This window comes from Rhineura floridana, chromosome 2 (genome assembly GCF_030035675.1).
Source record: "Rhineura floridana isolate rRhiFlo1 chromosome 2, rRhiFlo1.hap2, whole genome shotgun sequence".
NCBI lineage: Eukaryota > Metazoa > Chordata > Lepidosauria > Squamata > Rhineuridae > Rhineura > Rhineura floridana.
This window is the reverse complement of record NC_084481.1, coordinates 156226748-156250558: the sequence shown is the minus strand read 5'-3', so window position 1 is coordinate 156250558 and position 23811 is coordinate 156226748. Positions and strand designations below refer to the sequence as shown.

The 23811-nt window shown below is 43.7% G+C and overlaps 1 protein-coding gene and 1 non-coding gene across 2 annotated transcripts; both read left to right on the top strand.

The window, feature by feature from the left end:
• The first annotated feature begins 1154 nt into the window (after nucleotides 1-1154).
• TRNAV-UAC (transfer RNA valine (anticodon UAC)) lies at nucleotides 1155-1233 on the top strand. Its single transcript has one exon. It is a non-coding gene; the product is annotated as a tRNA-Val (tRNA).
• Nucleotides 1234-21526: 20293 nt separating this feature from the next.
• Nucleotides 21527-22942, top strand: CHRM4 (cholinergic receptor muscarinic 4). The gene has a single exon (XM_061613177.1). It carries the CDS (start codon nucleotides 21593-21595, stop codon nucleotides 22940-22942), a length of 1350 nt encoding a protein of 449 aa, XP_061469161.1. The 5' UTR covers nucleotides 21527-21592.
• Nucleotides 22943-23811: the final 869 nt, after the last annotated feature.

The window sequence follows — 23811 nt, the reverse complement described above, 5'->3', positions numbered from 1 at the left end:
GGATCCCCTATTTCTTTAAGCTCCTGCGTCATTTTGCTCAGTTCCATTTTCAGCTCCTTACTGCCCTGTCGCAGGGTTTGTTTCGTTATCTCAATCTCATCCATTATTTTCTGAAACATAATTACTTCCAGATTCTCAGCCACTTTCTTGATTGCCATTTTTAAAACCACGAAAACAAAACAAAACAAAAATAAAGAAGAACCACTTCTTATTTCAGCAACAATTGGGTTAATATTCCAGGCTTGATGACATCACAGTATAAACAGAGCAGCCTGCCTTATCTCTCTATGTTCAAGAATACAAAACAAATTTAGTTCCCAGCATCAAAATAGTTAGTGGCGTCGTGAAGAAGCAGATTCGTCAAAATAAAATAGACCAAAAAGAGAATAGTCCCAGACAATATAATGTTCCTCGGAATAGAAATCCCTCTTCTGTTTATATCTTTAGAATGCACTTAGAGGACAGCTTTTTGCAATACAAACAGAGATAAGCTGTTAATTTCGTGAATAACAGAGAAGAGTTATAGCTCACCCAGAAGTTCTTTAAAGCTGATTCATTTGACAAATCTCTTTTTGCTGCAACAATTTAAACCAAGTAAAAAAAATAATAGAAAGAAGGGTGCTTGCCTGTTAGTCCGTTTTCTCTTTGAAGAAAAGATAAACGTATCGCATTAATCAGATAGAGCTTGTTCGGAAGTCCATCCGGCATTGCTGGCTGGACCTTTTCTCATAAATTAATGAAATCCAGTCCTCCCAACAAAAACAGGCTTTTGAGGTTGATCTCTACGTTTCTCCCTGCCCGGGAGAAATTTCATCAGTCAAAAAAAAAATGTTCTGACTGATTTATATCTGAATAAGCTTCTTTTGAGGCAGGAGCCCGTCTCAAAAGCAGGCACAAGCGAAGTCACCCTTCCCGGAAGTGACACCATCTTGAGCTCCTTAGAGGAAAGGTGGGATGTAAGTGTAAGAAATAAAAATAAATAAAAAATAATGATAATTTGTGAAGCAAGCATTGGATGTTCCAGCAAGCACTGTGACAATGCCACCTAGGGAGGAAGTGCCACTAAGTACTTGGGAATTATTATGGTTCATAGCTGTGATGACTCATTTCATACATTTATGTGTGTTCTCATAAGTACATACCTAGAAAGGTTAGGAGGCAAGCCTGTAGCTCAGTGGTAGAGCATCTGCTTTACACACAGAAGGTCCCAGGGTTCAATCCCCGGCATCTCCAGGTAGGGCTGGGAATGTCCCAAGTCTGAAACCCTAGAAAGCTGCTGCCAATCAGTATAAACAGAACTGAGCTGGATTGACCAATGGTCTGATTCAATATAAGGTGGCTTCCTATGTTCCTCTGTGTTAGAAGTTTCTCTGGGTGAAAAGTGCATTGTCAAGACCAGCCTGTACAAATATCTGTCCGGGGCTCAGTTGGAATAGAACCCTCCCTGTTAACTGGATCAAAGCTGTTATCAGTAGGACACCATAGTCTTGGCAGTGCCATACTGATCCATCAGCTCTAATAGTATTGACCTATCAACACCACTTACTGTTAGCGTAGCTAGAGAAGGCTTTTTTAAAAGTGTATTTCCCAGAGTCAAGTGTGCCACCTAGTGGCTGTTGGAAACTCATGCCAATGAATCTCTTAGCAACAAAATGACAAAACTAGGTTCCTATAGAAACAGGATTCCTTAGAACCCTGGCACATCCTGAGAGTGGGGCACGGGGCCATTAAGCGTAATGAATTTCAAAGAAGAACCTCCACTTTGCAAAACAGAAGTCCGCTAACCAGAAATAGACTTGTGCTCGCTCAGTGGAAGCTGCTCAGGATCTTTCTTTAAGCCCATGTTCCAATGAAAAGGGCGTTAGTGTGAATCCTTCTCACAGAGTATATTTGCAAAGGCTTAGCTAGACATTTGCACACAGGATCCTTTTATGCACAGATTCCTGATGCAGGAAAATGGTTGCAGAAGCTGAAACTGAGGCCACGCTGGCATGCCAGGATCTGTCCTGGTTGCCCGGTGATAACCAGGGATTGTAGGCAGCAACTAGTTACTTGGTGGGAAGCCAGATTACAATGCAAGCCTTTATGTCCCACTGAATTCAGTGGGACTTGCTGTCAGGTTGCAGCTTTTAACCCTGCTGGCAGGAAGTGTCAAGTGTCCAAGAGGGTTCCTGTTAAAGCCTTGCAGGCTGTAACTGCACTCTCTGGGAAGAGGGAGTAATGCTACCTCTACTTCCTCTCACTGACATTATTTCTCCATGCTTTGTGGAACAGGTTAGGCAGGGTTTGTGTAGCGTAGTGGTTAGCACATCAGACTAGGACCAGGAAGACCCCAGTTCAAATCACCGCTCAGCCATAAAGCTAACTGGGTGGCTTTGGGCCAATCACTATCTCTCAGTCTAATCTACCTCACAGGCTTGTTGTGAGGGTAAAAAGGGATGGGGGGAGAACCATGTACATCACTGAGCTCCTTGATGGAAAAGCATGATATAAATATAATAAATAAATCAATAACCTTTATGGAGAATTTAAAATACAGTTTTGGATCAATACCAGCAGGTACCATGTTATTAAAATGTGGTGACATACATTATTGAAAGTATAGGTCCATTATATACTTCATCCTTTAACCCCAAATTCCAATAGTCCCAAACATTCAATCATATTAAGACTGCAGTACTAACTATGTTGCTCAGACATAAGTCCCATTGAATTCAGTGGGACTCATTCTCAGGTAAGTGGGGTTAGGATGGCAACCTCAGCCTCCTTACTTGGGTGATCCCATGCCCTCTTTGTTTGCTTGACTCCAGCTTGCATGCACACACACACCTGCCCCTTGGCACATAGCAATAAATTTAGCATATCGATCATTATACTGATAGCAACAAATTACAATTACTTTTAACATTAAGGTGCTGGACTACGACCTGGGAGACCAGGGTCGAATCCCCACACAGCCATGAAGCTTACTGGGTGACCTTGGGCCAGTCACTGCCTCTCAGCCTCAGAGGAAGGCAATGGTAAACCACCTCTGAATACCACTTACCATGAAAACCCTATTCATAGGGTCGTCATAAATCCGGATCGACTTGAAGGCAGTTCCATTTTTAAAATACTTGCAGAGTGTCTCTGACTTATAGCATTGGTGCTAAGGAAAAAGGTGTTGAGGAGGGAGAAGAGAGAGAGAAGAGAAAGGGGCACAGCATTCATTAGTTTTGCACCATTATCATATTCATCCTGTATTCTCCATTCCAAGTGAAAGTTCCATTTCTTTTCTTTTTCAAGCATTTAGGTAATTTTTAGTTCTATCTCCTTCCCAGTGTTCTTCAGTGGCAAGTTTGTCTCCTGAACATCAGTGCAACAAAAAGGCCAAAGATGTGTAAATATGAACTAACTAGTTGATTAAATTTCCTCCTAACTTGACATTGCTGTGTGAGTGAAAGGCTGGACCCATTCTACCTGGAGCAATCTTCTGAAGAAATGTGTAGAAGAAACTTATAGAAGCACAATATGCATCTCTGGGATCATCCTACAGAGGGGGGAAACTCTTCCTTTTGACTATCAGAACATTATGTATTCCTTATCCATGGGCTAAACAAGACGTGATGTTAATTGCATGAATATCATTTCTATTATGTGCCAATGAGAGGAACCATGGAGAGTCATAGGCGTGGGGAGAGGAGATTTAACCTCTTCCTGCTACGGTCCTGACAAAAACTGTCTCTTCAATCTGAAGGGGTGCGTCCTTTAAAATGTAAATAGCAACTACAAATAAAATATTTTTGTCAGAACTGTTGCTGGGAGAGAAATGAATTACAATTTCCCTTCTTTCTCTCTCACCGGCTCCTCCATGATATGAGTGCTGCTCTGGATTCTCCAGCTTTCCTACATCTATTTACATAAAGGAAGTCAATACATAATAACTGCATTCATGCAGTTAATATCATGTTTAGTTCGACCCTGGGACTGCAGAACACTTTATGTAGACTAGGGGTGGGGAACCTGTATCCCCCTTGGTTGCTCATCATTTCTGACCATCGGCCATGTTGGGGGCTGATGGAAGTTGGAGGGCCACAGAGTCTCCACCCCTAGTGCAGACAATGCTGAGCTCCAATGGTCTGACCTGATGTAAGGCAGCTTCCTATATTCTTGTTAGTTGTCCTTTTTCTAAATGCAATTGCTTCAGCTTTCAGAACCTTGGACAGCTCTTCGAACATTTAGACTAAAACCCGGAGCTGAGTCACTGCCCCACTGACATTGGAGCCACTAGTCTGCTCTGACTCCAGCCCTAACAGGCTTATTACAGTTCTTCATTGCTTCTTGTGTCTGTCACAGACTGTTGCTTTAGAAATCTACAGTGCGGATTTCTTGTTCAGGTTATGGCTCACAGTGTGCATTCTTGTCACATTTACTGACAGCAAAATTGAGTTTCCTTAGAATCCAAGTTTGTCATGAGATCCCTGCCCTGTTTTTTTTCCTGGTAGGGAGACGCGTAGAGTTGACACGGGGAGATGAGGTGCAAGATCTCCAGGTTTAAATGCTGGATGCTGTCTGCTGATTTGGATGGATACCAGAGAGCCTGTTTTTGTATGCATCTAAAAGGAAATAAATAATCACATCAACCCTTTTTGCTGTCTGGGAAGGAGACAGCCCACCAACCTACCTCTTTCCAAGCTCTGTTCTTCTCCAAAGGTCCTGATTTAATAAGCACAGATCAGAAGCCGATCTCCTCTGGGAGGAGATTACATTCATGTGGCTTAGAGAAATTAATTGGTTTATCTAATTCATGTTGTTCCCATGTCTACATGTTCCTCCTACAGACTTATTAGCGTTTGACCTTTTTCTTCCCCTGGTGATTATTCTTATTGGGCAGATGCTTCCATTTCATCTGTTTTTAGTTGCTCCCATTCAGAAAACATGTCTGAGGATATTTTAGCAAGACTGAAGGAGACTCAGGCTGCAGTCCTGTGCACACTAAGCTGGGACTGGAGTAAGCCCCACGGAACTTAGTGGAACTTACTTCTGAGTAGGCAAGTGTAGGACCACAGTATCATTTGCATGCATGCATGCACACATGGATGCATCTGCAGTGCGCTTATGCACACACCCTCACCAGCACGTTGTTGTTATGCAGGTCAACATAGCTGCTTTTTTGCCAAAAATTGCTGAGAGGCTCCAGAAAGAAAATAACTTGGGAAATCTACATAGATTTCCTTCACAGCACAGATCATGGAATCTAGTGTCTTAGTGCTGGTTTTGGTAGTATGCAAAAAAAAAAAGTTTTTACTTGTTAAAAGCAGCATTATCCTGATCCAATGATCCTCATCCGTGCATACTGCATAGTGAAAGATGTATATGTTCCTGAGACATTGCACATTTTTAAATTTTATTTTCTGTAAAATCTTTTTCTTTATTTCTATCCTGCTGATCTCTTAAAAACATTCCCAGGGTGGGCAACTTATCATCCCTGCCTCTGTGTATAACTCTGATGTTTGGCCATGATGTCTTTTTGTTTTCTTGTGCCCTTGAATCATTGCCTAAATAAAATGGATTTTTACTTTAGAAAATGGTTTTGGGGCATTCTGCATGCACTGTTTCTAGAACTCCTCTCTCTATTATGGAGACTTGGGCTCATATAGGCGTCTAAAGTCTAACACATGCTCGGTACACAGAGCTATTCTCACCATGAACAAATCCATAAAATCTCACTGTATGAGCACTGGTGCAATTTGGCAGAATGGATCTGTAGATCTGTTTCCACATGCCTAAGATGTTGTGCCTGCACAAATAGCATCTCACAGCACAGGCTTATGGCCATCTGCATATTAAAGTTGGTTGTTAATTTATATCTCCCTGAAAATACTGCATGCAGTATTAGCTGTATAGAGTTATCTCAGGTTACTAGTCCTTATGGTATGGAGAAAACTGATAAGCACTGTCTTTTAAGGAGTTAAAAACATATCAGAATGATATGATGTTTCTAGTCCTCAAGCAGAGGAGGATATACACTCTCATGATGCAATTCCATGTTTACTCAAAAGTGAGTCCCATTATGTCCATTGATGCATACATCTGCCTAGGATTAGATATTTTGCCTCTATGTTTGTCAACAGTTCTTATAGTTTCCCCATTGTCCAACACACCAATACCCTCTTGTGCTTTAAGAATTTCTTTTCTTGGACAATACCACTTGTTGCTCCTGAATTCTGAACACGAACACACACACACACAGGTGCTCCTTATGGTGCATCCAGAGATTCCAGACTGATAGTTTTTCTTTTGATCGGCTGTCAAAAAATACACAAAAAAGCAACACAGTTTGCATTGTATTCAATGCTATGTTGCTTTTTAGTGCTTCACATCCTTATTTTCTCATGGCTAAGCCTGTGCCTTGTGAAAGAGATACAAAACTGTGTGTGGCTGGTCTGGAGGACTGAGATCTCTTGCTGCCTAATCCTCTTTCATTGTTGGGAGCCTTTTCTTCACCTGCTGTAAAGGTTATGTTGAATATCCACCACTGGACCCACGTGCCCATTCACTAGGGTGGTCTGGGGGAAAGAGGATAGGGCTCCTGCAGCTTTAATAGTTGCTTGACAAACTACACCTGCTAAAATTAACTCTTCTGCAAAACTATTAAAGCTGCAGGAGCCCTCTCCTTTTCTCCCCCCCCCGGGGTCTGGCTATCCTACTGTTCAGCTCAATCCAGCTCTTTCATAAACCTGGATCCCAATTTCATGACCCCATTTTTATATTATGTCTCCTGTTTCCTCTAGCATGCCACATCTGAAGTATTGATTTACAGGGCACATAGAACACAGAGAAAGAAAGAAAGCTAAGTCTGCAGTTCCAGATGGACAAGCAAATATGCACAGGAAAAGAGTGAATATTTGTACAGTACTTGGATACTAAGGGAGAAACCTGATGTGAAAACTCTGTGGTTTCAGTACATCATTGCCTACAGAGAAGGGAAAGAGGAAGAGGAGAGCTGTGACAAAAGGCTGCCTTTTAAACCACATGAGAACCACACTGTTATTAAATGCCAAATATTATAGGTAGCACCACCAGTGCAGGCCAGGCGGCAGCAGGCAGCCAGCTCAGGCACTGGCTAAGGGCCCTGTAGTCCAGAAGAGCCCCTGAGGGACTCCTCCTTAGGCTGAGAGGTGGAGCTTCCACTCCACAATCCATGCCAGTGACAGGTTGCTTGTCCTGCGAACCGATGCTAGCACAGATCGCGGCACAGGCTTAAATAGGCCCACCCTACCTCCCATGTTGCCATGTTAGCATGCTGCGTGCACTTGCCTGCCATCATCCAAGATGGCAGCAGGAGCATCCCTAAGGTGTTGACGCCCCCACTGCCATCTTGGGTGATGGCAGGCGTGTGCGCACAGTGCGCTAGAGCACAGATGCAGCAATACAGGAGGTAGGTGGGGTAGGCAGCCTATTTAAACCTGCTCTGCCTGTATTGGGAGGGGTGTTAGGGAGCATGTCAATGTGGGCCCTGGACTGTCTGGTGCCCAAGGGCCCTGATAATGCCTGGTGCTAGCCTGTACCAGGGTATTAATAAATAGGCTAACTGGCAAAGTTAAAGCAGGTTGTGGGATGAACTCCTTAAGACTCAAAACATATTAGGAGAGCCAACCAACAATCCATCTTTTTATATGGTCTGAGGACTAGTTCAATAAAATCTGTTCTGTTCTAAGAAACAAACCAATTACATTTAAAACAAACACACAACTCTTGGGCCAGTTGCCAAAAAATCAAAGGGAAAGGCCAGCTTTAGGTGCTCTTCTTTTTCAGGCTGAACACCTTCTTAGCTGAATAGAGAGCTTTGGCCGTGGGTTCTACCCACATTGTCCTGAACCGTCATCTGAGTCTTCATTCCATTTCCAATTCTGCTGTCTTTTTTCCCCTGGAAAATGCTGGGGAAGTCCTTGGATCCTGCTTTGCTTCAAAATGGTAACTTTGGGTTAATTGTACCTTTGTTGACATGTCCAACACACTGCAGAAGGGGTCTCAAGAGGGGAAGATAACAAACTGCTCAATCTTATCTTCCAGGGGTATCAAGGCCACGATCATTATGAGGAGTCATAGGGAGAGCCAAACAATCTGTAAATCACAAAGGCAAAGGTTGGGGGGGGGGATGAGGACATGAATTGAGTTTGTGCCAGCTTGCTCATCAACGTGTGTCTGTGAGACCATCTGCTAACATCTCCAGAAGAGTGGCAAGGAGCAAATCTAATTGACATCTGTCTTTATTGCTCCCAATAGTTATCATTCCCAAGAACCTTTTCCAAAGCACCATTGCATCAGATCTGCAATTTATCTTGGGCCCCAAACAGAAGTAAACAGGAAAAGGAGTCAAAAGAAAGGGATGAACGACATTAAGGGCAAAAGGGAATGGTCTGGGTTAGGAAAATGTCAGGAACATAGGAGAAGTCGAGAGAGAGAAAAGGGTGAAATGGATTTGTTGATGTTTTATTTCTGCTTATCAAAATTCTTACTTTGTGTCACACAAAGGTAAGACTCAGAGGCAAGCCCCACTGGCCTGGCATGCACACTAAAGTAAGTAATGGCTTAATAAACTATAGTTTATTAGTTTGTTAAGCCATGGTTTATTTGATCATCCAAACCCTGCCCATTAGATTAACTGTGGTTTGTTTACTGCCAACAAACCCTGATTGGAAGTCATGCTATATTGCTGGTTTACAAACCTCAGTTTGTTTTAACTATGGCCTGGCATTATGTGCAACCCAGCACTCTTCTTTAATTATAGTTTGTTTGGCCACCCTACTCCAGATGCTCACCAAGCTACAAAGGCACAAGGCAAGAGCAGCTGGAAAACAAACTGAACTTTGGAGAAATAAGCCATGGTTTGTTTGATCACCTGTGGGACAACTCATGGTTAACTCATGATTTGTTTAACAAATCATGGTATAAACAAACCATGACTTAGTGTTATGTGTGAATCAGACTACTGTGTTCAATGGGTTTTTCTCTCTTGTAAATGTGTTCAAGCTTATATTCTTAGTATATTTATTCATGATTATCTTCCCCCTGGTATAAGCAAACACAACCATTGCTATCTCAAGAATTACCTAGATTTCCAATAAAAACGTAACCACAAGTTGGTTCACACACACCCATTCATCATTCATTAATTGCTGTGATGAACTATGAATGTGAATGAGCCACCCACAGATTCCTCATCACAAACAGAACTTTCAATTCAGTTCAAACTCCAGTTCAGACACAAAGCTTTTCAGTGGAACTAGTTCATGCTTTAAGCTATGAGATGTATAGAGACATCCAGTAAAGAGATCAAATAATGTTACATGTATTTCTGTGAAACCATCCCTCTGAGATGTTATAGGACAAAAATCCTGGTACAAAGAAATCTTAGAATAGTTGTACCTATTGTACCTCCATAGGAAAGACCTATGGAAAGTGTGACATTCCTAAGCTTTCTCCTGACATGTCAATCTGAATATTGAACACAAAGATCATCCCATCATTTCTCTCACTTTACCATGTGTAACATCTGCCTATGTCATTGTTGCCAATTGGTTCAATAGTTTGGACTGCAAGTAGAAAAGGAGAGTGCCTTTGAGCTTATGACCTGCTTGTGGGCTTCCCATAGGCATCTGGCTGGCCTCCGTGGGAAGAGAATGCTCAACCTAATGGGCCTTTTGTCTGATCTCTTTTTATGTTCTTATGTCTGACATGCCAGAATATAAAGGATAAGAACCAAATTAAATATGCTGTCAAAAGAAGCATAGTTCAGAGTTTAATATACAGACATGCACAGTCAATTAATGGGGCTAGATGAATTTTACAATGTAGAAAATTCCACCCATATGATATGAATAAGCCCTTATTCAAAAAGTAAAAAGAAACTATATCTAAATTCCATTTTAACATGATGAAAAAGGAATTTTTCACAGAATTTGCCTGCCTGACTTATATTTCTCATACTTTCACTGCTTCTACACACCATCCATTGACCTTTGGCAGAAGGGGGGGAGATTTAGGGTTGTATTAAACTAAATCCTACTCAGAGTAGACCCATTGAAATTAATGAACCCAAGTTAGTCATGTCTGTTTATTTCAATGGATCTGCTCTGAGTAGGATTAGCATTGAATACCTCCCCTAGTCTCCATGTCAAGCAAAAGTATATTCTGCAGGTAGAAATGTGAAGTGAACCAAATTTCCATTAACTTCCCTTCCATCCTTCATATTTATATCCTACTCCTCTTTCAAAATGCTCAGGCTGAGTTCTCTCATTTTATCCCCTTCAGAGCCTTGCTAGGTTGTCTAGGTCTAGTGACAGTGACTTCAAATCCAGCTCTCTATAGTCCAAGTATAATGTTATGTCATTTCACTAAAACATTATTGTCACAAACAGGAAGTTCTCAATTGGAGCATTTTTCTTCCTATTCAGTTCTGTTCTGACTTCACCAGGGAATTTAAAATTAAGCTAGGGACTAGACAGGATTTGCCAATGTTTGCCAGCCTTGCCATGCTCTTAAAGTCTGCTCGCTAAATGGGTGTTAATGTGTTATGGAACACTTAAGTGAGGCCATGACATTGCTTTACCAGCTTTTTCTCAGCCGGCCTTGGAGTCAAGTTGAGCCTTGATTTATTCTAACTGAAGGCCCTTGGATGGCTTGGGAGACTGAGGAGAGAGAAAGAGTCCCAGGCTATCAGAACGGTGTTTTCCATCATGCTGGGATTGTGCAAGGCTGATACACTGAAGTTGATTCTGGAGGAGCTTGTGAAAATGCAGACCTGGCAGTTTAGAGAGCAAAGATTTCATTGTCCTATTAAAATCTGCAGATCCAGGCTGTGGCCAGAGATAATTGGTAGATGCAGGCTGAGAAGCTGACCTAGAAATAGCAGCCACTTTTAGGCAGTGAAGTGACACAGCCTGTCTCAGAGGCTCTTCTCTCTTTGTGTGTGTGTTGAAAGCTAGGAATTTTCATCAGAAAGTTTGTTCATGTATATGATAGAATAGTCAAATTGCTTTTCTGATCATGTAAGAGGTTGTAAACTTAAGGTTGCAGACTTTAATTAGTTTAATGGGTAACTAACGGACTAAAACTTTAGCTGATTAATAGGTGATTGCCAAATTTCATCAGTGAGGGCAAAGGTAAACCTGCCACTACATCACACCAATGCCAACCAGCATTCTTACTGATTTCTTTTGTTTTAATTTTGTATTTTTAAACATTGCATGATGTTTGTTTTTTGTGGGTTTTATTGACGGGCAGCCATTTAAATTTAACAAATAATAACATTCAGTGCTTGTTTCATTGTCATTCACCTCTCCTCTCCCCCCACCTTCATCTTAATGTTGCCTCCTTTCCCCTCTCTGAACAGGGCAGTTCTCCTTTTCTCCACTAACCTGATGTAAGGCTCACTTTATTGAGCCATCTGGATTATTTTACTGAACCATTTTGTCAAGAGACCGCTAATGCAACCTGGTATCTCCTGTGATTGCTTCCTTTTTTTCTGCCAGGGTCCCTGCATCTTTAAGAGCTGCACATCAGGCAAAAATTCAATAGGTAAATTCTCCACATTGGGAAAAATTATTCTGTTGCACTGTATATTCTGTTATGCAGCTGTTAAAGGCAAGCCTTTCTACCCACACAAGTTCTGCTTCTACGAGACAGATTAAGATTTTTTATTTTTTATTTTTTTCTTTAGTTGCTGCTTGTGTTTATTGTTTGTTGTCTGATTTTATTGTTGATATTTTGTATTTTAACCTTTTTGTACACCGCCCAGAGAGCCACTCGCTATGGGCGGTCTATAAATGAAACAAACAAATAAATAAATAAATAAATAAGAAGGCTTTCTGTTATTGTTCTCTTTGCATTCTTAGAAGCATCTGGGGAAGATAAATAATAATAAAAATAGAATCCTAAATTAAAATTTTAATTAAGGCTCCCATCCTAAACATTTACATGCATGCCTTCTTTTTTTAGAAAAAAAATCATTTTTGTACATAAACAGTAAACAAAAGCAATATTGAAATCAGTATGACTGCCTTCTGAGTAAACATATTAATGATTAGAGCATTGATGCAAAGCAGCCTTCCCCACTCTGGTGCCCTCCATATGTTGTTGAACTATAACTCTCATTAGCCCTAACCATTGGCAGTGCTGGCTGGGGCTGATGGGAGTTATAGTCTAAAACATCCAGGTAACACCAGTTGGGGAAGGCTGATGTGAAGCATAGAAGTGTTTCTATTTAAGAAAATGTTATATATCAGATGGGGATTTTCTCCTTAGAATCTTATTTGCCCATTCACCTTTCCCCTTTTGCAATATATATTCTTGTGCAGACTAGGGCAGGTAGGGGGTACTTGTAGCTCTCCTGATGTTGTTGGATACACCTCCCACCAAACCTTGCCATTGGCCATGTTGGTGTTGGAGTCCAACAAGTGGAGGACCACATGTTCCTCTTCTCTCAGCTAGGAGGAATGTGTGCCTTCTTGATCAAAGACTCCTAGGCAGGTCAGAGCAGAACAAAGACATTCTGTCCCCCTACGACAGCCTTTCCCAACTAGTGGGCCACCAGATGTTGTTGGACCACAATTCCCATCTTTCCGGACCATTGGCAATGCTGGCTGAGGCTGATGGGAGTTGTGGTCCAACAGCATCTGGTGGCCCACTAGTTGGGAAAGGCTGCCCTAGGACATCTATACAGTTAATAAGGCAGCCCCAGATTCATAAGGGCTTGGAACTTTTAATATATATATATATATATATATATATATATATATACAGAAAGTGGGTGTGCATGTGTGTGAGAGACAGGGTAGGAGGGAATTATCAGCGTCTGCATAAAGTCATGAATAGGTTTCACTTGTGGATTGTATTCCTTCCTTGCACTGCAGTCCACAGTGCATTCAGTGGGACAGGAAGGAGAAAGAGGTCTTGCTCAATAGTGTGTCCGTCTTAAGCCAGGGATGGCGTAGTGTGGTGAAGTGGGGCCTGCATTGTAAAGAAACCTATGCAGATACTAACACAAGCATTTGCAGCCATGTTGAAAGTGCCAGTAAGACTCCACAGCTTCCACCTGAAATTTCACAAGTCCTGATAGTTTTCTGCACAAAATTTGAGGAAATAGCCCCATATTAACTGGCTGGCCCACGGGAAAGCGCCTCAAGCACAAGCTAACCCAAATGCGGCCTCACAGGCAAACATCAAACATTCCTCCAGCTTGTACAGAATGTGCTCTTTGGTCTCCTTTCCCCAGACTAAGGAAAAGTCATCCAAAAATGTGTGCTGTGTTGGAGAAGACAAGATCTTTTCAGAGGTCCTCAAGCGTCTGCCTACAGTGGTGCAATACTAAGAATATCCAGCAGAGGGTAGGCTTCCCTCAGCAAAACCTAGGAGCATGAACATAAGAACATAAGAACATAAGAAGAGCCTGCTGGATCAGGCCAGTGGCCCATCTAGTCCAGCATCCTGTTCTCACAGTGGCCAACCAGGTGCCTGGGGGAAGCCCGCAAGCAGGACCCGAGTGCAAGAACACTCTCCCCTCCCGAGGCTTCCGGCAACTGGTTTTCAGAAGCATGCTGCCTCTGACTAGGGTGGCACAGCACAGCCATCACGGCTAGTAGCCATTGATAGCCCTGTCCTCCATGAATTTGTCTAATCTTCTTTTAAAGCCATCCAAGCTGGTGGCCATTACTGCATCTTGTGGGAGCAAATTCCATAGTTTAACTATGCGCTGAGTAAAGAAGTACTTCCTTTTGTCTGTCCTGAATCTTCCAACATTCAGCTTCTTTGAATGTCCACGAGTTCTAGTATTATGAGAGAGGGAGAAGAACTTTTCTCTATCCACTTTCTCAATGCCATGCATAATTTTATACACTTCTATCATGTCTCCTCTGACCTGCCTTTTCTCTAAAATAAAAGCCCCAAATGCTGCAACCTTTCCTCGTAAGGGAGTCGCTCCATCCCCTTGATCATTCTGGTTGCCCTCTTCTGAACCTTTTCCAACTCTATAATATCCTTTCTGAGATGAGGCGACCAGAACTGTACACAGTATTCCAAATGCGGCCGCACCATAGATTTATACAATGGCATTATGATATTGGCTGTTTTATTTTCAATACCTTTCCTAATTATCGCTAGCATGGAATTTGCCTTTTTCACAGCTGCCGCACACTGGGTCGACATTTTCATCGTGCTGTCCACCACAACCCCGAGGTCTCTCTCCTGGTCGGTCACCGCCAGTTCAGACCCCATGAGCGTATATGTGAAATTCAGATTTTTTGCTCCAATATGCATAATTTTACACTTGTTTATATTGAATTGCATTTGCCATTTTTCCGCCCATTCACTCAGTTTGGAGAGATCTTTTTGGAGCTCTTCGCAATCCCTTTTTGTTTTAACAACCCTGAACAATTTAGTGTCGTCAGCAAACTTGGCCACTTCACTGCTCACTCCTAATTCTAGGTCATTAATGAACAAGTTGAAAAGTACAGGTCCCAATACCGATCCTTGAGGGACTCCACTTTCTACAGCCCTCCATTGGGAGAACTGTCCGTTTATTCCTACTCTCTGCTTTCTGCTTCTTAACCAATTCCTTATCCACAAGAGGACCTCTCCTCTTATTCCATGACTGCTAAGCTTCCTCAGAAGCCTTTGGTGAGGTACCTTGTCAAACGCTTTTTGAAAGTCTAAGTACACTATGTCCACTGGATCACCTCTATCTATATGCTTGTTGACACTCTCAAAGAATTCTAATAGGTCACTGAGACAGGACTTTCCCTTGCAGAAGCCATGCTGGCTCTGCTTCAGCAAGGCTTGTTCTTCTATGTGCTTAGTTAATCTAGCTTTAATCATACTTTCTACCAGTTTTCCAGGGACAGAAGTTAAGCTAACTGGCCTGTAATTTCCAGGATCCCCTCTGGATCCCTTTTTGAAGATTGGCGTTACATTTGCCACTTTCCAGTCCTCAGACACGGAGGAGGACCCGAGGGACAAGTTACATATTTTAGTTAGCAGATCAGCAATTTCACCTTTGAGTTCTTTGAGAACTCTCGGGTGGATGCCATCCGGGCCCGGTGATTTGTCAGTTTTTATATTGTCCATTAAGCTTAGAACTTCCTCTCTCGTTACCACTATTTGTCTCAGTTCCTCAGAATCCCTTCCTGCAAATGTTAGTTCAGGTTCAGGGATCTGCCCTATATCTTCCACTGTGAAGACAGATGCAAAGAATTCATTTAGCTTCTCTGCAATCTCCTTATCGTTCTTTAGGACACCTTTGACTCCCTTATCATCCAAGGGTCCAATTGTCTCCCTAGATGGTCTCCTGCTTTGAATGTATTTATAGAATTTTTTGTTGTTGGTGCTTATGTTCTTAGCAATGTGCTCCTCAAATTCTTTTTTAGCATCCCTTATTGTCTTCTTGCATTTCTTTTGCCAGAGTTTGTGTTCTTTTTTATTTTCTTCATTTGGACAAGACTTCCATTTTCTGAAGGAAGACTTTTTGCCTCTAAGTGCTTCCTTGACTTTGCTCGTTAACCATGCTGGCATCTTCTTGGCCCTGGCGGTACCTTTTCTGATCTGCGGTATGCACTCCAGTTGAGCTTCTAATATAGTGTTTTTAAACAACTTCCAAGCATTTTCGAGTGATGTGACCCTCTGGACTTTGTTTTTCAGCTTTCTTTTTACCAATCCCCTCATTTTTGTGAAGTTTCCTCTTTTGGAGTCAAATGTGACCGTGTTGGATTTTCGTGGCAATTGGCCAGTTACATGTATGTTTAATTTAATAGCACTGTGGTCACTGCTCCCAATCGGTTCAACAACACTTACATCTCGCACCAGGTCCCGGTCCCCACTGAGGATTAAGTCCAGGGTTGCCGTCCCTCTGGTCGGTTCCATGACCAACTGATCTAGGGCATAGTCATTTAGAATATCTAGAAACTTTGCTTCTTTGTCATGACTGGAACACATATGCAGCCAGTCTATGTCCGGGTAGTTGAAGTCACCCATTACTACCACATTTCCTAGTTTGGATGCTTCCTCAATTTCATATCTCATCTCCAGGTCTCCCTGAGCATTTTGATCAGGGTGACGATAGATCGTTCCCAGTATTAAGTCCCTCCTGGGGCACGGTATCACCACCCACAACGATTCTGTGGATTCTGTGGAGGAGTCTGCCTCTTTTGGGGTTTCGAGCTTGCTGGATTCAATGCCTTCTTTCACGTATAGAGCGACTCCGCCACCAATACGTCCTTTCCTGTCCTTCCGATATAGTTTATATCCAGGGATAACCAGTCTATGTCCGGGTAGTTGAAGTCACCCATTACTACCACATTTCCTAGTTTGGATGCTTCCTCAATTTCATATCTCATCTCCAGGTCTCCCTGAGCATTTTGATCAGGGTGACGATAGATCGTTCCCAGTATTAAGTCCCTCCTGGGGCACGGTATCACCACCCACAACGATTCTGTGGATTCTGTGGAGGAGTCTGCCTCTTTTGGGGTTTCGAGCTTGCTGGATTCAATGCCTTCTTTCACGTATAGAGCGACTCCGCCACCAATACGTCCTTTCCTGTCCTTCCGATATAGTTTATATCCAGGGATAACCGTATCCCACTGGTTTTCTCCATTCCACCAGGTCTCCGTTATGCTCACTATATCAATGCTCTTCTCTAAGACCAAGCACTCCAGTTCTCCCATCTTGGTTCGGAGGCTCCTAGCATTAGCGTACAGGCACTTGTAAGCAGTGTCTCTCTTCAAGTGTCTTTGGCACTTGTGGTTAGGCCTGTGGTAATTTTGCTCTTCTGAATTTATATCCTGTGCCCCTGCTCTCACAATGCCTACTTCTAGGCCTACCCCTTTTAAAATTTCATCATTTCTTTGGTTTTTATCCCAGGGGGGAGGTTTATTCCGAACCGGACCTTTCTCAGCTCCTGTCGGGTTTCCCCCCTCAGTCAGTTTAAAAGCTGCTCTGCCACCTTTTTAATTTTAAGTGCCAGCAGTCTGGTTCCATTCTGGTTCAAGTGGAGCCCGTCCCTTTTGTACAGGCCCAGCTTGTCCCAAAATGTTCCCCAGTGCCTAACAAATCCAAACCCTTCCACCCGACACCATCGTCTCATCCACGCATTGAGACTGCGAAGCTGGGCCTGTCTGGCTGGTCCTGCGCGTGGAACTGGTAGCATTTCAGAGAAAGCCACCTTGGAGGTCCTGGCTTTCAGCATCCTACCTAGCAACCTAAATTTTGCTTCCAGGACCTCACGGCTGCATTTCCCCATGTCGTTGGTGCCAACGTGCACCACGACCACTGACTCCTTCCCAGCACTGTCTACCAAACTATCTAAACGACGGGCGATATCCGCAACCTTCGCACCAGGCAGTCAAAACACCTTGCGGTCTACACGCCCATCACACACCCCACTGTCTATGTTCCTAATGATCGAATCACCCACTACAAGGATCCCTCCACCCCCTGGAGATATATCCTCGGCACGAGAGGATAGCTGCTCATCCCCCAAGGAATGGGTCCCTTCTAAGGGATCGTTTCCCTCTTCCTCAGCTGGATGCTCTCCTTCCCCGAGACCATCGTTCTCCATGATAGCAGGAGAGCTATCATCGTTGGAGTGGGACACAGCTATAACGTCCCTGAAGGCCTCCTCCACACACCTCTCTGCCTCTCTCAGATTTTCCAGGTCCACCACCTTGGCCTCAAGGAAATGAAGTCGTTCCCGGAGAGCCAGGAGCTCATTGCACCGAGAGCACACCCACGACTTCTGTCCAACAGGCAGATAGTCGTACATGCTGCAGGCGGTGCAAAACACTGGAAAGCCCCCACACCCCTGCTGGCTTCTTACCTGCATAGTTTTGTTTAAGGTTTATTACGTTAATGGGTTGGAGACTGCGGTTTAGTTGAGGTCAGGGAACAGACGGGCAGAGTGGGGGGCCCTGGCCTCCTCGCCCTGCTGCCGAACTCGCTCTGCTGCTTAACTCGCCTTGACGCTTCGTCAGCTGGGGCTCCCTCTAGCTCGTGCAGCAGGGAGCAGGGAGCTAGAGGCCTATTAGATGGGGTCTTCCCCCCCCACACACACAGAATTTCACTTATTTTTCTCTTGCTCTCTGTGCATCTACATAATCTCATGAAATAATTAAGTACAAGGTTGTGACCTGCTTCTGAGGTTGCCCCACTCCACCCTATAAACTGCTGCCATAAATAGCTCCCATGGAGAGGGTTGAAAGGATTTTGGGGGCAGATGGGAACAGCACAGAAGGATTTTTCAAACATTAGTTAAAAATAACACAGACCTGGTAAAATGCTGGGCTTGAAGAAACATGACTTTTCTGGCTGAGCTGGCAATCCGGTGGGAGCGGAACAGAACATTGGTTTCTTCTCCACTTTGCTTAGTGGCCTCATACAACTTCTTCCTGATAGTAACGTACAGGTTTTGCTTTTAGCTATTGCTGGGTAGGATGACCAGGTTAAAATGTTTTCCACATCTATGAGATGTGAGTGCACAGATACCTTTAAAAAAGGTATTGTCCCACATCTTAATGGCTATACTAGTGAAGGTTACAATTTACAAACAATGTACTTCCCGCCTCCCCCATCAGTATAATGTATGCCATGGAAGACTTAAGAGAATGCACCAGTCAGGAAGCTAGACAAGAACTTTATTGTCTCTCACCAACAACAGAACAATCACAGGAAACGCCTGACTACTCAGATACAACTAAGTCCAGTGCCACCTAGTGACCAAACTATATAATGACAATATCCACAGAGTGTGGCACCTGGGACCTTATTAGGCCTATTTCACACAGACAGCAGATAGATTAGTAAACCTGTTTTTGGACTGCATAACTTCAGAATACAAGCGGGGCAAGGAATCATATCGTTTAATTCTTCCCCTTGAATAAAATTCCCTGACTATACAATACTAGCACCCAGGGCCAGCCCAAGAGATTTTGTTGCCCAAGGCAAAGGACAGAATGTTGCCCCTCCCATTCCACGTACAGAAGTAGACTGGATTGGCAGCTGAATCTTAATTCAATTCAGATAATGGAACAGCATCTTCCACCGCACCTGAGGGCAGCAGCCTGGCTTAGAGGGTACAGGGCAGCTTGTGTGGAACATATTTCTTCTCCAACACTTCCCTGCCCCTTCCAACCCCCAGCATGCCATCTCACTGTGCCCAACGATTGGGCTGGCCCAGCTAGCACATCAGGGGGAAGGCCAGGCTACAACTCTTCTCACTGACATCTCCTTTATCTACAAGTAGAGTGTTTTTATAGAGAGGAATTGTGTGATTCCACATCTGCAATCTGAGTATGGCACAATCCTGGGTCAGTTGTATCACTTTGTTAACTATAAGAAGGGCCATAGCTCAATGGTAGAAGAGCTGCTTTGCGTGCAGAAGATCCCAGCTTCAATCCCTGGCATTTCCAGAGATGGCCCCTGTCTGAAACCCTGGAGAGCCACTGTCAGTCACTGTAGGCATTACTGAGCTAGACGGAGCAACAATTTGACTTAGCACAAGGTACCTTCCTATGTTCTTAACTCTGATTTTCATTGAAAAAGTAAGAATCCTGACCTTTAGTGACCCATCCTATGAGCCAATTTGCTGATGCACTCTTACCTGACCTTTGCAAAAACCTTCATATAGTCTATTCAGTTTATTTATCTTGCTGAAATTCTGCCCTTTACCAAGCAGATCAGGGTAGCATGCATCAAGGGGCATCTTTCTCTCTTTTGATCTTTACAAGCACCCTGTGAGATAAGCTGGTGAAATGTCACTCATGGCTGAGTTAGGGAATTTGAATCCAGATTTCCCTAGTCTGTCTAACACTTCAAGCACTACCACTAAGAATTTAAAAACAATGAAAACTGAATAAATCTCATCATCTTTCATCCTTTGTTTCTGCAGCTCAGTGGAAGACCTGGGATCAGTCACTATATCTCTGTTTAAGTAACCTGTGGCCCTTCAGAAGGTATTGGACTTCGGCTGTCATCAGCCCCAGCCAGCACAGCCAAGGGTCATGGTTGATGGGAGTTGTAGTCAAACTGAAGTTCAACGGGGTGAGTCTACCCCTGAAGGACCAGGTCTGCAGCCTTGGGGTTGTGCTTGATTCCAGGCTGTCCATGGAGGCTCAGATTTCGGCAGTGAGCCGGGCAGCCTGGTACCAACTACACCTCATACGAAGGCTGCAACCCTACCTTCCTGTTCACCAGCTCCCACTAGTGGTACACGCCCTGGTCACCTCTCGTTTGGACTACTGTAATGCGCTCTACGTGGGGATACCCTTGAAAACTGTCCGGAAATTACAACTGATACAAAATGGGGCGGCTCGACTACTTACAAATAGTCGCCGCCGAGATCACATCACAGCAGTGTTGTTCGACCTACACTGGCTACCAGTTGTTTTCCGAGCCCAGTTCAAGGTGTTGGTATTGACCTTTAAATCCCTACACGGTTCCGGCCCAGTTTATCTCACGGAGCGCCTTCAACGCCACCAATTATGCCGCCCGACAAGATCGGCCACACAGGGCCTTCTCTCAATCCCGCCAACAAAAACAGCCAGATTGGCGGGTACAAGAGAGATGGCATTCTCAGTGGCGGCCCCCACTCTTTGGAACTCCCTCCCACAAGATCTCCGGCACGCCTCTTCTTTAAATGTGTTTCGGAAAGCGTTAAAGACCTGGCTCTTTCAGCAGGCCTTCGGGGTATCTGGGGAGGGTTAATTGTTATAACTGAAATGCCTCCTGCCCAGTTTTAATATTGTTGCTGCAGATGTGTTGTTTTTATATTGTATTACTGTATTTTATCAATTGTATTTTAACAATTTTGTAAGTCGCCTAGAGTGGCCATTGGCCAGATAGGCGACGAAGAAATTAAATTTATTATTATTATTATTATTATTATTAACATCTGGAAGGCCACAGGTGTCCCATCTCTGTCTTGTACGATTGCTGTGAGCACAAAATAGTACATCATCCTGAGCACCTTGAAGAAATGTGAATTACAAACGTGGTAAAGAAAATGAAGGACAGTTAGAATAGTTTGGCTGTGCAAAAGTACCTTTCAAAAAAGATATAAATGTGGAACACTTTTGCCAAAATGAGAGATTGCCTACAAGAAGAAACTGTATAACAAATATCATGCAAGGATCCTCAGTGTTAAAATGCCAGTGCAGAGGAATGGTTAAAAAGAAGTGGCGCATTTTTTAACGTTCACCTCAAGGGGGAAGAGTTCATTCTTCTTATTTATTGTTATATATGTATGCTGCCTTTCCTGCAAAGAGCTCCATTTTATCCTCACAACAACCCTGTGAGGTTAAGTTAGGCTAAAATAGAGTGACTGGGCCAAGGTCACCCTGTGAGCTTCATTACTGAAGGGGGATTTGAACCTGGGTCTCCCTGGGTCTAATCTGACATTCTAACTATTGTACCAATACCAGTTTTTCTGCTTGAGTTTTGCAGATATATAATATTTCTCCATTTTCTTTCTCTCTCCTCCCCTTCCCTTTCTGCAGACTCTACATACAACTCTTCTCAGCCTGACAACCTCTTCAAGGAGGGCACCCCCAAGTATAAGACTGTGGAGATGGTCTTCATAGCCACAGTAACTGGGTCACTCAGCCTTGTCACTGTGGTAGGGAATATCTTGGTCATGCTGTCTATCAAGGTGAACCGCCAACTCCAGACTGTCAACAACTACTTCCTCTTTAGTTTGGCCTGTGCTGACCTGATAATCGGAGTCTTCTCCATGAACCTCTACACAGTCTATATTATTAAGGGCTATTGGCCACTAGGGGCTGTGGTATGTGACCTCTGGCTGGCTCTGGACTATGTGGTGAGTAACGCCTCTGTCATGAACTTACTCATCATCAGTTTTGACCGCTACTTCTGTGTCACCAAGCCACTGACCTACCCAGCTAGGCGGACAACCAAGATGGCAGGGTTAATGATTGCAGTTGCTTGGATATTATCCTTTATCCTCTGGGCGCCTGCCATCTTGTTTTGGCAGTTCATTGTTGGGAAGAGGACAGTTAAGGAACAGCAGTGCTACATTCAGTTTCTCTCCAACCCAGCTGTAACCTTTGGCACAGCTATTGCAGCTTTCTACCTCCCCGTGATCATCATGACTGTGCTGTACATCCACATCTCACTGGCCAGCCGGAGCCGCATCAGAAGGCGCAAGCCTGAGAGCAAGAAGGAGAAGAGATCAAAGCCACTCAGCTTTTTGAAGAACCCTCTGGTCAAACAGAATAACAACAACTCACCGAAGAAAGCAGTGGAGGTAAAGGAGGAGGTGAAAAATGGGAAAGTAGAACAGCCACCCTTACAACAGTCAGAGACTACTGGCCATCAAGAGGAGAAAGAGACGTCCAATGAATCAAGCACAGTAAGCATCACCCAGACCAATAAAGAGAAGCAAGTCCTGGAAATCGTGCCAGTTGACCAAGGGCTGAGCCCGGTCCATCCCCGGATTAATCCTGCCTCTAAGTGGTCCAAAATTAAGATTGTCACAAAGCAAACCGGTACCGAATGTGTCACTGCCATTGAGATTGTTCCAGACAAAGAAGCCAGTTCCACCCCAATTACCTTGTCAAACAGCCGCCCAGCAAATGTTGCCAGGAAATTTGCTAGCATTGCCAGGAGTCAAGTCAGGAAAAAGCGCCAAATGGCGGCCCGTGAGAAAAAGGTTACCAGAACCATCTTTGCCATCTTGCTAGCCTTCATCCTGACATGGACACCTTATAATGTGATGGTCCTCATTAATACCTTCTGCAGCTCTTGCGTCCCTGACACAGTCTGGTCCATTGGGTACTGGTTGTGCTATGTCAACAGTACCATCAACCCAGCTTGTTATGCTCTTTGCAATGCCACATTCAAGAAAACTTTTAAGCATCTTCTTATGTGTCAGTACAGGAACATTGGCACAGCGAGATAATCTGGAAACTAGGGCTTAACAGTGGTATAGTGGAGATGGTTCTTTTGTTCTCCAGCCAGACATATGTATTGTTGCTACTGTGTCATTAGATTCCAGAGAGAGCCCTTCACCAAATGCAGAATTAAAACCAGAGATACCCATGTAATTGTTCTTGGTCCTCAAGCCACAAAGCAGCCCTTCCACCTGTCTGACCCCAGACTGTGTTTCTCCAGAAAACAAAGGAGAAATAAGTGAGGGATTGGATGCTGGAAGGAGGATCCCACTCCCTGCCTTGTTCATGTTGAAATACTGGCTGAACATTAATCCTTTGATCACTCTGGATAAAAACAGTGTCCCCTGCTGATGGCTGTGCTGATGTGCTAGATGAGAGATCTACACACTAAATGGAAGTTCTTCCTTTCCATGGATGTCTTGATGACTTTGCACTTGTGTGTATGAGTGTGTATATGAGTGGATGGGAAGGGGCAGCAGTGCTACTGAAGTCATAAACAATGAACGTGCAGACAGAAGGGGACTGTCTCAGCGCCAGTCACCAAGCTGACAGTGGATTCTGCTTGGAGCCTAAAACTGGGCATGCTCAGAAAGGTGACCTACTAATGCATACTTAATCCTTTTCATACATTCTAGCTTTTTGTCCAGTTGAGTTTCCAGTGTGCCAAGTGCAAGGGACTTGTTCTCCTGAGGGAGAGTATTCTACAGCTGGACCAACCCGCCTGCTTAAGAGCTTTCTAAGGAACTTTCAACCTGTGCTGACTACATCTTCACCCCCGTGGCAGGCAGCGGGGCCAGACAGACTGCTGAATGGAGAGACTCATTTCTACTTTGAAATAATTACACACCTAAGTTGTTTTGAAAAATACAAGACACTA

What these genes read in the sequence shown, in the direction of transcription:
- CHRM4 (XM_061613177.1), top strand. Translation starts at nt 21,593, where the DNA reads ATGGTCTTCATAGCCACAGTAACTGGGTCACTCAGCCTTGTCACTGTG.